Source organism: Octopus bimaculoides, chromosome 14 (genome assembly GCF_046866305.1).
Source record: "Octopus bimaculoides isolate indiv1 chromosome 14, ASM4686630v1, whole genome shotgun sequence".
Lineage (NCBI taxonomy): Eukaryota > Metazoa > Mollusca > Cephalopoda > Octopoda > Octopodidae > Octopus > Octopus bimaculoides.
Genome location: NC_142941.1, coordinates 21,700,849 through 21,714,506, shown reverse-complemented (window position 1 = coordinate 21,714,506; position 13,658 = coordinate 21,700,849). Strand labels below are relative to the sequence as shown.

The window sequence follows — 13,658 nt, the reverse complement described above, 5'->3', positions numbered from 1 at the left end:
GTTACTAACTTAAATAGCTCTCTGTTTGTACTTCTTTTAGTGGAAAGTGATCCAAGATCATCCTTGATGTAATTAATCTATTTACATTTTCAGAACCAAGTTGGAAAATAAGAAAGTTCTAAATGAAAGAACAGACTTACCCTCTGATAAATAATGTAATGGAAGAGTTTACATTGTAAAAGAATGGTATACTTCCAACTGGAAGAGGGAATATATCAAGAATTAGTAAAATAACCTTAGGTTCTCTGTTATCATCACAAAAATGGAACACTTTGAAAACATAAATTTTATTGGATTATACTCTCTTTACTCTTTTACTTGTTTCAGTCATTTGACTGTGGCCATGCTGGAGCAGCGCTTTTAGTCGAGCAAATTGACCCCAGGACTTATTCTTTGGAAGCCTAGTACTTATTCTATCGGTTTCTTTTGCCAAACTGCATCGGTTGTCAAACGATGTTGGGGGGACAAACACAGACACACAAACATATACACACACATACATATATATATATATATATATATATATATATATATATATATATATATATATATATACATATATGCGACAGGCTTCTTTCAGTTTCCGTCTACCAAATCCACTCACAAGGCTTTGGTCGGCCTGAGGCTATAGTAGAAGACACTTGCCCAAGGTGCCACGCAGTGGGACTGAACCCGGAACCATGTGGTTGGTAAGCAAGCTACTAATCACACAGCCACTCCTACGCCTATATGAATTTTTTATGTGAATCTATACAGCTCTGCAAAGAGAAAGAACATAATTGATAGCCATGTGGAGACATGGAGCAACACACTGAAACAGACAGCAAAATATCCATGTACTAAAAAACCAATACTACCACTAGCCTTATAGTGATAACAAAGGTATTGTGTTGGATCACTTTCCATTAGAAGTACGTTAACATACAATGCAGTTTACCCAGGAATGGCAAAATGATGTTTATTATGTAAACAGTGGTTTGCTAAGCCCTTCAGTCTAACAAAGGTTATATTCCTGCATTGGTATTGCAAGAGCCATAAACTAGTCTCAACTATGTTATTAATGTAGGATCTATTTTAAGTCTCTGGGTGTTAGTTTTTTAGTTTAATCATCCTTATCTGTAACTACAACAGCATTTTCTTTTCCAGCTGCAAGTAATAATGTCCTCAGCACATCACTAACTATCAATTGTAGCTTAGCTCCTCTGTTTCCGAGAATAAAAGGTGTTTATAGAATTATTTGATGACTCAGTCATATGAGGCCATGCTACACCTAAGATGTTATCCTTATGGGCAAAATAAACTGTATCATCCTGCCTTAATGAAACATGTTTGTCACATGTGATCACTGCCTTTCAAAAAAAAAGTAAAATGTTGTAAGTTAATAATTTACACAATAAATGTGTAAATAATAATCATATAAACTATATATAAATTATCTTTACGAATGTGTTCCGTTATATCATTACTCAACATCAAATGTTCACTTGCAATGAATTTCTGTTTCTCAACAGATCATTTCCAAGGCAATATATTTTGAAAGAATGATAAAGCTTGGGTGAACTAGAAATATGTGTACATCGTCAAATAAGAATATTACATACACTCAATTTACTGGCCAATTTCAGTAAACAGATTGGTGAAGAAAAGTAAACAGAAAAATAATCTAGAAGCAATCACTTTTGTAACATGCATCACTACACTTTTCACAACAGTTTAGAAATATTCTTAATTCTGTGTCATACTTGACATTTGAAACAAAATTCTTATGAAAGAAAAAAATACACTGAAATTAGATAAAGCATTGAGGTGGAAAGTAACATTGAGAAACCATGAAAATATTAAAATCATTCTCATATATTACATGATAGCATATAAAAAAAATCTCACTATTTGAGGCCTGTATGTGAAATATTGTGACATGATAAACTTCTTAATAAAACAACCAAACAGTTAATATTGATATATGTTGCAGTCTTAAAATATACACATTTACCTGAAACATAAAAATATTGGACCCATTTCAAGAACATTTACTGAGTTAAAAAAAAAAGTCTCTAAACACACTTTAATAATTTATACAAGACTATTTACTATTGCAATATAAAAACACAAGAAAAAGAACAAAGATGTTAAAGAAAATATTTATTAAATTTTTCTTGTTTTCTTTTTATCTTATGCAGCAAATATAAACTTAGCAGTAACTCTGCGTAGTACAACAGTAGAGCATTGTCATAAAACAAATTTGAGAAACAGTATGTGCGTATCTTTTCTGAGAAATTCCTAAGTCAGTGGTCTCCAGCTATTGATATTTTAGTGTCAAACCCTTACATCATTATTAGAAATACATGGAAGGCAATGTAGAAGGGTTAGCTCCTCTAACAAAGTTGTTGCTTACAAAAGAAGCTCCCGTTGTGGTTTCAAAAGTTTAAGATAATGAAATAATCAGGTTAACCACCTTAACTTGTCTTTAAGACATGTTTATAGAGGTGGAAATAATCATTGACCACAAAGGTTATGCAGATACTATATGTAGGTTACTGAGATACTATTCAGTCAAAGAACACTTCAGTTACATAGAACAGATGCTAAGCTGGATCATAAATACTCATGAAAAACTCTGGCAATATTAGATAACAGACACTGCTTTAAGAACCATGTGAACAACACCTGGTCCTAGAACTTCAGTAAATGTCACCAGTGTAGGCAAGGAAAAAAAATTACACATCAGAGAATAACGGTTTAATCCAATGGGGTTTTAAACTTCACCAAGGCACTAGGTACTGATTTCTTTTTGTCAGGTAAAGATGCTCATACCACAAATATGTCCTCCTCCATGGAATGATTCTCCAATAAATGTTGAGAGTGGGTGGCAATGTTTTAGAAATTTGGTATCACGGCAACAATAACCACAAATCCCATGAAAATGAGGAAGAGGATCAATGGAGTAAGGATGCTCCATACTGGCCAAAGACCAATTGTGACACTGAAATAGATATAATGAGAGAAAGAAATAAACATTAAAAAATATCCCTTTAATCAGTGTGTAAATATTCAAAACAATCATTAAAGCAAATAAAACAAGAAATGAACCTATTCTTCTTTGTTGATACCTTAGTGCATTTACCATGCTACATGGCAGTGAAACATGGGCTGTAACTGCTGAGGACATACGTAAGCTCGCAAGGAATGAAGCCAGTATGCTCCGTTGGATGTGTAATGTCAATGTGAATACCCGTCAGAGTGTAAGTATCTTGAGAGAAAAGCTGAACATTAGAAGCATCAGTTGTGGCGTGCAAGAGAGACGATTGCGCTGGTATGGACATGTGGTGAGAATGGAGGAGGATAGCTGCGTGAAAAAGTGCCACACCCTAACAGTTGAGGGAACCCGTGGAAGAGGTAGGCCCAGGAAGACCTGGGCTGAGGTGGTGAGGCAAGACCTTCGTACATTGGGCCTCACCGAGGCGATGACTACGGACCGAGACCTTTGGAAATGGGCTGTGCGTGAGAAGACCCGGCAAGCCAAGTAAGATCGTTGCCAGTGCCCCTGGACTGGTTCTTGTGCGGGTGGCACATGAGATGCACCATTTTGAGCGTGGCCGTTGCCAGTACCGCCTGACTGGCTCCTGTAGGATTTTCGAGCGAGATCGTTGCCAGTGCCCCTGGACTGGCTTGTGCGGGTGGCACATAAAAGACACCATTTCGAGCGTGGCCGTTTTCGTGCGGGTGACACGTAAAAGCACCCACTACACTCTCTGAGTGGTTGGCGTTAGGAAGGGCATCCAGCTGTAGAAACTCTGCCAAATCAGACTGGAGCCTGGTGTTGCCATCCGGTTTCACCAGTCCTCAGTCAAATCGTCCAACCCATGCTAGCATGGAAAGCGGACGTTAAACGATGATGATGATGATGATGATCATTATATCAACTTGTTGTATTAAGCTACTATAGCTTCATCATAGATTTTGAATTCTACACAATATATTGCATTCCTTTGTTTTAGACTCTGTTCTTTGAGTTACAGCCAAGATTTGATCAAAATGTTTTTCTTATCACCCAAGACCCATCCAAAAACTTAAACAGTGTATCCAAAGATTATCAATTTCTCCTTTTTCTCTCTGCAGAAATCTACTCCAATCATTGAACACATGCTATAGTCTATACCTTCCAAAAAAAGGGTGTAATGACTATAGAGGTGATTTGTATTGGTGATAGGCTTAGGGAAGGCTGTGTGGGGCAATAAGATATGGTACCGAAATAATTTGACAAAGGGAAAAATAACTTATCACAGATTTATTCAGCCATACTGATTTGTCTTCTACAACTTCAAGTTAGACATATAATATATAAAAGCCTGTAGCAGTTGGCTATTTTCAAGTGCAAGAAGGATGATAATAACAGTGATACATCAGAAAAGTTAGTGTGTATCTCAGTGTAGGTGCTAGAAAGTGACAGAAGTAGACTGTCTAAGAATAAAGACGGAACTGTCTGAAAATCTCAGAGAGAATTTGAATTTATACCCATTTGAAAGTTAAAAGTAGAGGAAGCAAATAGGTTTATCTGAGTCGAATGGAGTTTTACCTCAAATGTTGAGGATAGTGACAGCTAATTCTCATAGATTTCTGAGTGTGAACTCTTAAGAACAAAGGAAAGAGGCTTGCAGAAACATCGAAACTGAGCTGAGGTTTCAATTCCTGGTTAAGAATCAAGGATCTAATCAGTTCAAGGCAACCTTTCCTGCTGGCTATCACATTTTTTTATATATAGATTTAATCTTTCTTTGAAATAATTTGGGATGACAACTTCTAAAGAATCAGTACTACAACTTAGATTTAGATACAACTAAATAAAAATCATGATCATTCTGTTGATAATTCAACATTCTCAATGAGGATTAAATTATTGTAGAGCAAGGCTAAATGCATGTTCTTAGAATTAATAAATGTTTTACTTTTCATATAACAAGAAGGAAATGAAAAACAACAGGCAAGCAACATTACTGGTAAGAGAAATAATACAAATGAGCCAATGGCAGAAATCTGGATAATTAAATTACAATGTATTGAATATTGAATACAATAAATACTTAATTGAAATTTCCTTTTGATTTCAAAAAAGATAGCAAAACTCTAGTAAGCAACTTTCAAATAATAAATTCAAAATTATCTCTCAAAGTTAATTTACATGGTTAGAGGATGAGAAGTCTGATGTTTGTTTGCAGGGAAGGGGGAAAATATGGAAGTAGAAGTAGGGGTCCACCAAGGATCAGCCTCCTCTTATTCATTATAGCCCTCCAGGCAATAACAGAGGAATTCAAGACAGGTTGTCCCTGGCAGCTCTTCTATGCGGATGACCTGGCCCTCATAGCAGAATCACTACCAGAACTAGAGAAGAAATTTCATGTATGGAAGCAAGGTTTAGAATTGAAGGGCCTTAGAGTCAATGTTGCAAAGACCAAAGTTCTAGTAAGTAAGAAGGCAAACACATCACACACCCCTTCAGGTAGGTGGCCCTGCTCGATCTGTAGAAAAGGTGTAGGTAGAAACTCCATGAGACGTACCCAGTGTAAGCTATGGACATATAAGAGGTGCAGCAACATCAAAGGAAGATTAACCGGGAAGATAGCTTTCATGTGCAGCAGATGCACAGGGGCAATAAACACCACAGATGCTCAGAAAACAGACTCCATCACATGCCAGGGAAAGAAACTAGAAGTAGTTGATAGCTTCCACTACCTAGGGGACCAAGTCTGTAGTGGAGGTGGATGCTCAGAGAGTGTTACCACTAGAATAAGAATAGCCTGGGCAAAGTTCAGAAAGCTTCTACCCCTACTGGTGACAAAGGGCCTCTCGCTCAGAGTGAAAGGTAGATTGTACGATGCATGTGTGTGAACTACCATGCTTCATGGCAGCAAAACATGGGCCGTGACTGCTGAAGACATGAGTAGGCTCGAAAGAAATGAAGCTAGCATGATCCGCTGGATGTGTAATGTCAGTGTGTACACACGACAGAGTGTAAGCGCCCTGAGAGAAATGTTGGACATAAGAAGTATTGGATGTGGCATGCAAGAGAGACGTTTGCATTGGTATGGTCATGTACTGTGGATGGACGAGGAGAGCTGTGTGAAGAGGTGCCATTCTCAAACAGTGGAAGGTATCCGGGGTAGAGGGAGACCCAGGAAGACATGGGATGAGCTGATGAAGCATGACCTTCAAATGTTGGGCCTCACAGAGGCAATGACAAAAGACCGAGACCTCTGGAGGTATGCTGTGACTGAGAAGACCCGGCAAATAAAGTGAGTCCACAGCTGTAACCTACATCAATGTTGCATAACCAGCCCACTCAAAAGTACCTTGGATCGTAGGGCGACATGCCATGCTTGGAGACCTATTGAGTCAAGTACATCAACATCAGTATCAGAATCAAATCAAATTACAATCAAATGGAAATTGCAGTTGTGACCCCCGTGCAGGTGGCACGTAAAAAGCACCATCCGATCGTGGTCAATGCCAGCTCCTCTGGCCCCTGTGCCGGTGGCATGTAAAAAGCACCCACTCTTGGAGTGGTTGGCATTAGGAAAGGCATCCAGCTGTAGAAACACTGCCAGATCAGATTGGGGCCTGGTGCAGCCTCCTGGCTTCCCAGACTCCAGTCGAACCATCCAACCCATGCCAGCATGGAAAACAGACGTTAAATGATGGTGATGATGATGATGATATCTATTGGGCCCTTATACTACAGGAACAGTTTGACCAAGATCAGACTTACTTTCATCTAAGTATACAAATTAATTTTAGAGATTAATTCTATATTTCTTGGTCTGTTAACAAGGATTTAATTTTCTTTCTAAAAATGAAATTCCAATGAATAAAAGATTTTTTTTTTTAATTATGATATTCAGTGCATCAGTCTTTGATTTAACTTTCCAAATTTATTCATTAGTCTATTTGAGTTAGTACCCTCAGCTCATTTTATTTCTAACTATGCAAACTATACTGGCTAAACATTTTTTGTAAACCTTTTTCCTTTTGTAAAAAAATTGTCAAGACCTGTACTTCCTACTCTCAATGCAGTACATGCTCATCTGAAAAGTTATGTGAGTAAGAACATTATAAAAATGTCTAAAAAGGCCAAGTTGATAGAATTCAAACAATTAGCTAATGGACTGACATATCCTGATACTAGCACTAGAGTTACATCTGTAGATAGCATTTAGCTCTCAATGACCTAGTTAACCTAGCACTAAAATTGGATGTTTCTTTACTGATCATCATATGGTTTTGCTTCATTATAGCGGAACCAATAGCACAGCACCATTTTCTGGTTTATTTCCACCACAGTGAGATGGACTTGAAAATAAATGAACCAAAAAATACATAAATAAACCAACTGAAGTAAGCAAGAACAAGGAAATCACAAGTTTGTTCTGTGGTTAAATCCTGTGGGATGTAAAGTGGAGGATTAAATACTTACCATACAGCTCCAATGATAAAGGAAGCTGTTGCAGTTGGAATAGCAGCTGGGTACTGTCTTTCCCATTCATCGGATGATATCTTCTTGATGCAACTAGTCCATAAGATGAGGAAGGCACCAATTGTAATATTCACCCCAATAAGCAAAGCACCAAGATTGAGCCAGAATCTGTTGGAAAAGAGAAGAATACCTTAATACCATCCTGGTGACCAAATTAATATCCTGTATCTACAGTTGTGCAAATACAATGGATCTACATAACTTTTGACCATCTTCCTTCATATTAATATGGCCATTAAGTTTTAATAGCCAGAAATTTCCTGGATATGACATGAACATTACAACTTCATTGTTTCTTTAAGCTGAGGTTCCATGCCAACAGAGCCTCATACTAGTTTCCTATTTCAAAAGGCTATGATTTCTCAGGTAATGTAGTATCAAGTTTATTTTAGAAAGAAAGAGTTATAATATCAATATTTGTCACAAACCATTAGAGATGAAAATGAAAGCAGTTCCATCCAGTAGATAGGTCTAAGATCCATTTACTACTTTTCACATTGAACCAAATTTTTCTTCTTCTGTATATGGAAAAAGATTTGTTTTTATTTGTGAAGGTTGAAAGTGATAGATCCCCAGTTGATTTTGATGATGCACATTCAGTTGTTTGATCAACTGCAACTTCTTACTGGTTAAATGTGTAAGCAGCTGAGTTTTCCAGATATGTGTACTCTTAATGTAATTTGCAGTTTGGATTATTTTAACACAAAATGTGACAAGGTTTCCATGCAGTACATCCAACAAATTTCTGTCTACCCAATTTCAATTATAATGCTTGGGATGAAGGTCAAAATTATGAATCAGATTATAAACCCCTTTTTTTTTTTTTTTTTACAAAAGTCCAAAATTTTACTAAGAATATAGACAGGGAAGCTGATAAAATGAACTACTGGCTGGTTTGTGCCCTGCCACCAGCATTATTTGGTATCCATGATCACTGCAGTTTACCACTGTAAGCAGTAGAAGCCTTCATTAATGAAATTATTTTTCACACTACTGATGATCTTTTGATGGTGAATGTTCTACAATACTTTAGATAATTGTGGTGAGACAAATATTGTTGCTCTTTACATATTCAAAGAATTTGACATACTGATCTCCACCACAAGCTTAAGTCATTGAATTTCTGGAAGGATTCTTAAGATTCTTGAAACTTTTCTGGACGAATGAAGCATTTAAATAGCCATTATTCTTTTACCAGTTCATCTGGTATCCCCCAAGACTCTGTTCTTGGTCTGATCTTGAAGATTCTGAGCTCCTTTTCTGGATAATGGCTGGGATGTTATCTAACCTGGTGTCTTGTTTCTTAACATTTTTTAGGTAGTTTTAAGTTCTATGGTAACTGGGCCAGTCTGGACTGGTAGACTATCTTCTACTTTGTGATTGGAGAGAGGATCATCAGCAAGTTTCATATTGTGTAGCTCTGTGTTACCAAGTTGCAATTTATTAAAGTGATGAAAACACAATGGTTTCCCCACTCAACAATGTAGATCACAAGTTCTCTTGTTGGTAAGTTCCCTAAGAACTGCCCAGGTAGTGGTGTGCTTGTTCTCAGTTGGAGGGAGCTGTTGAGTTCATCAGTTTTGGATTGAATGTGTGCTTCTAGTGCCTCCTTGTATGATTCATCAAGTAGGACTTTAGATGAACCAAGGTTGCTTTCAATATTCTGACTGGAAGTAGACTGATGTTTCAGGACTGCTTTCTTCAATCCTGCCTGGCCTTTGTAACCTTTTTACTAGAAGCAAAAGTTTATGTTTTCTTTCTCTTGAGAGCAATTCCAGTGTGATATCTGTTGGCAATGGTCAGAGTGTCATATATAGCACGGCAATTTTTGTCCTCAAGTCAGTCACCAAGTTATGACTCTGTTGTGTACAGCAACTATAAGGTCCTTGTGTAGTAAAAGTAATACAGTTAAACAATTAGTATGCACCACTTACCTGTTTATGCGTGTGTCATACAGTAATGCTGGATAGAAGTCAGAGTAGTAAAATGTTGCCATAGCTGTAAGCAACCACATAACATTCCAGATAGAATATGGAGATTTTTTCTCTATGGTCTGTTTATACTGATTATCTAAACTTCTCTGTGCCTCTTCAGGTAGGGACTGTGAAGCCAGGGAACCTAGAAAGGAAAGATCTCAGTTCTTTGTAACATATTTCAACAGAGTTCCAAAATGTTTGACAAATAGGATCAAAATAGCTAACAGATTAAAATGCTTTTCAGTTTGTATATTAGGAGTTAATATCTTCTGCAATCATTTAACTGGGTGTTTTAATTCTGCATGCCAGAGATAATTTAGCTTTAAAGAAAGAGGTATAGCATTACCTGGGAATGTTACATGTGTTTATCACATGTAACATTCCCAGGGAAGCCTCTTCAAAGGAGGAGTTCCCTAAGAATTTATTTTCATATCCTTCAGTTTACCATATTTGTAAGGTAATAAGCAGATATCAATTTCTACTCTCTCTCTGTCTGTCTCTTCCTCTGTGCGTGTGCGTGTGTGTGTGTGTGTGTGTGTGTGTAGTGATAGAGAAAGACTGAAGTTGATCAGGATAGGAACTGGCTTTGAATCCAACAGTTTGAGGGTAATGGAAGCAGGACCATTAGAATCTATTACCTTGTTAGCTTCAAGTGACTATGAAGGTTTTTGCATGTGTAGAACATTAACAAAATTTGTGTGCATGCAATGTAGAGCTAGAAGAAAATTGACCAACATATGGTTACTTGTAGGGCCATTTTATTTGGGAAGCAAGAAATAGGATTCAAAATTCTGCAATAATATGAGGGGTGAGAAAACTCACAAGTTGTGCACCTTTTGCATTTTTGATGGTTATTTATTTTGTATGCTTTGCGGAGTGGGTTAATGCCTGACATTTAGTAGAAATAGTGGTTAGGCTGTTGCACTCATGGCTGCTAGATCATGGGTTCAATTTCCTAATTGGGTGGCGCATTGCATTCTCGAGCAAAACACTTCATTTCACATTGCTCCAGTCCACTTTTGATCAGGGAAGAATGCTGGCCTGCTCACCTAGCCAGCAGGGTGGCATCATTTGGAGGCTAAAACAATACAAAAAGACATAGTGACCAGCAATGTATAACAACATCTGATAGCCTGGTCAGTTGTGTGAATGGATGACTCCCACTAGTGTTCTTTGTCTGTGCTACTGTTATTAGTGAACCATTTGTGGGTTTTATGATTATGAGCTTTGGTTTTCTGTGAGATGTGAAGAACCTACTAAAGAAAATGGTTTGGGTAACTTGCTCAGTTACTGAGATGAATCAGGTGAAGGACATTTGTTTCCAGGGACAGTTAACAAAGAATTGGCAAAACTCAAACCAGTTGTGACAAGTAGTAGCAAATTCAAGGGCTAGGGTATGTTGTGCAGCAAGAAAAGGTGAAGTGTCTTGCCTAGATTAGGTAAGCAGTGGTCAGATAATTCAATGAGTGCAGATACTGAAGTTTGGCTTCAGAATTGAGAAAGAGTTGAAAGATATTTGATGTGTCAGTAAGTCAGGGAAACAGGGAGATGTTGAAACTGATGCGGACAAATCAGAATGCAAATGATTCACCTTCTAGGCTAGCAACATTGGAGTGAGAGCAAAGACAAGTTGTGTATACACTGAAGTATTAAGGATGATGACTTAGACAGGTGAAGTAATTAAGATATTTTCAGTGTAGAATGAGATAATCAAACAAGTGGTGGTGGTTAAAGGGGTTCAAAAAGCAGCAGAGACAGCAGTTCAACTTAGATGAAGAGAAACTGACCCAGAATAACTGGAAGTCTGTGCTGCGAAAATCCAGGTGGAAAAGTGGGTTTTATTTAAATTTCACTTGAATAAATAGTATCTGCACACATGTTGATTCTACATCTCCTGCCACTTGCCTCTCTTACCTGAATATCAGTAGAAAGGATTTCTAATTACTCAGGTGTGAAGTTCCATTTTTTAGTTGATATAAAGTTTCCTCTACTACTCTCTGATTCCTCCAACCACTAATAGTTTTTTGACCATAACTCTTTCTGTATCAAAGACATACCCTCACTTCATCCCATACTTTCATCCACAGTGACCTCAACATCTGCCACTCTTAACTCTTGCACCAAACTGATGCTGTAAGTTCAGAAACTGATTTATTTTGCAATCCTCACCTCTTTACAACACTTAGTTCCATTTCCTACAAGTACTCCTGTCCTGATAAATGTACTTTCATAGCAAAGAACCTTGATCTCTTTCTCATTTCCAAAACCAGAATCTATCAACCATCATTCTTTGTACCTATCAAGTCATTCACCTGCTTTATCTTAATCACCAGCCACACATCTACATATTATGCAAAGACTCCTTTTGTTTTCCAAATCCTATGGTGCTTCAAATCAGTCAACTCATCAGTGCTCTGCTAGTCCTAATACTAACAATCCCTGGCAGTACATGTACATCACCCAATACCCATCCAAGATAGCTATGCAAACAACTGAAACTATCCTTATAAGCAAGTCCTTCAACATCCCATATGTACCCAAAACCATAACTTCAAATAAATCTTCCACATGTAGATCATCCATAGCTGTGTTGCTGCAGCAGTTTAAACAAAGAACACAAGTCTACAATGCTTGGAATATCACCCACCACTACAAACTATAGTGCTTTTACACCATCCTCAAAGACACAAAGTATGCTTTCGTGGGTCACAATCTCTCCTACATCCCCAACTGAAGCCAATGTCTGTTCTTAGTCCTTTGCCAAATGAATCTCTACTGACTTTATAGAATCTCCCTTTGCTCCAATTCACAACCATGAAGAATTCCCTATTTGCATCCAACACCAAACTGCAAACACCAGGTAAAACTCCTCCTTTCCCTCTTCACTCTACCAGGCTCACCACCAACTACACATAAATGCCACTTGTGAAAGAACCTCCAGTCACTTCAAGTTAACAAGGCCACCACTCCTGATGATGTCCTTTCTACTAGCTCTAAAAATGCACTCAAAAATCTAGCCTCTGTTTCCAACAAAGTCTCTTTCTAAACAAGAATTTATCCTAATCTTTGGAGAAATGCTACATTATTCCATTCCCAAGAGAAGTAACCTCTCTGACTTTGCTAACTGTTGACTGATCATTCTCACTTTCAACATCTCAAAAGTAAAGGAGACAGCCATTATCAACCAGATCTCTTGAAGATTTACTTTTCTTCCTATATTACACCCCAAGACACTCACCCTCAAAAAAATTGGAGTAAACATGTGCTTGACATTAGTAAGGTATCTGTGTTTGGTATGTGAAAAATTCAAAACTATTTTCCTAATGCTTCTTTCCATCTCTCATCTTTTGGATTGGAGGTTTCCACTCAAATAAAACTAATATTTGCTGATGGAGCTCTTTCTAATCAACAGTCAACTCAGGTGTGCACCAAAGTCTGATTTTATTTCCATACTTATTCCTATACATCAGTGACATACTTGCTGTCACCTCCAACAATGCTCATGTCTACAAAAATATCACACTTCATTCTTCCTTATATTTTTTAAACCTAACTGTTATCTATGTGCAGATTTAGATACTGCCACCAAATCAAGCATTGCCTCTATGAATACATATTCCAATGGGGGTCATTTTAATACTGTCCCCTTTAGCAATACAAAGACACAATCACAAATGTGTTTGAGTCATCTAAGACAGTGCTACTTAAAGTGGTGGTCCGCGGACTGGTGCCGGTCTGCAAGCCATCAGCTGTCGGTACGCAGCGAGTTTCCAGAAAAGAAAGAAACAATAGCATAATTTCAGTAATTTTGTCTTATGCACTGCAGTAAACAACTTATCAGCTTATTATTACTGTATTATTTGTTTACAAAATAAATATAAGATAAAGAAATTGTCAACTTTTATTATATTCATTATATATATTGGTTCGGGTATAAATTAATATTACTAAGAAATATTACCGGTCCCTGGCACACTGGAAAAAAAAACTGCCGGTATGCCACATCAGATAGTTTGAGAAGCACTGGTCTAAGAGACCATAAGTCAGGGAGAGGATGCACACATATAAATTTTTAAGACCAGCTGTGATGGATACCTAATAGTATGAAATTCAGATAATCTACCACATATGTGGAAATCTGTGGGTGTGTTTGT

The 13,658-nt window shown here is 37.5% G+C and overlaps 1 protein-coding gene across 1 annotated transcript in view; it reads right to left on the bottom strand.

Moving 5' to 3' along the window:
- Window positions 1-2,125: 2,125 nt before the first annotated feature.
- The window catches only part of LOC106876139 (transmembrane protein 128), a 31,970-nt gene continuing 20,437 nt past the window's right edge, over window positions 2,126-13,658 (bottom strand). Inside the window, exons 2-4 of the mRNA XM_014924562.3 lie at window positions 9,463-9,646; window positions 7,469-7,636; window positions 2,126-2,983 (exon numbers count right to left, since the gene is read on the bottom strand). Of these exons, the coding sequence (XP_014780048.1) occupies window positions 2,878-2,983; window positions 7,469-7,636; window positions 9,463-9,646 (458 nt within the window). The 3' untranslated portion in view covers window positions 2,126-2,877. The remainder of the gene's footprint in view (window positions 2,984-7,468; window positions 7,637-9,462; window positions 9,647-13,658) is intronic.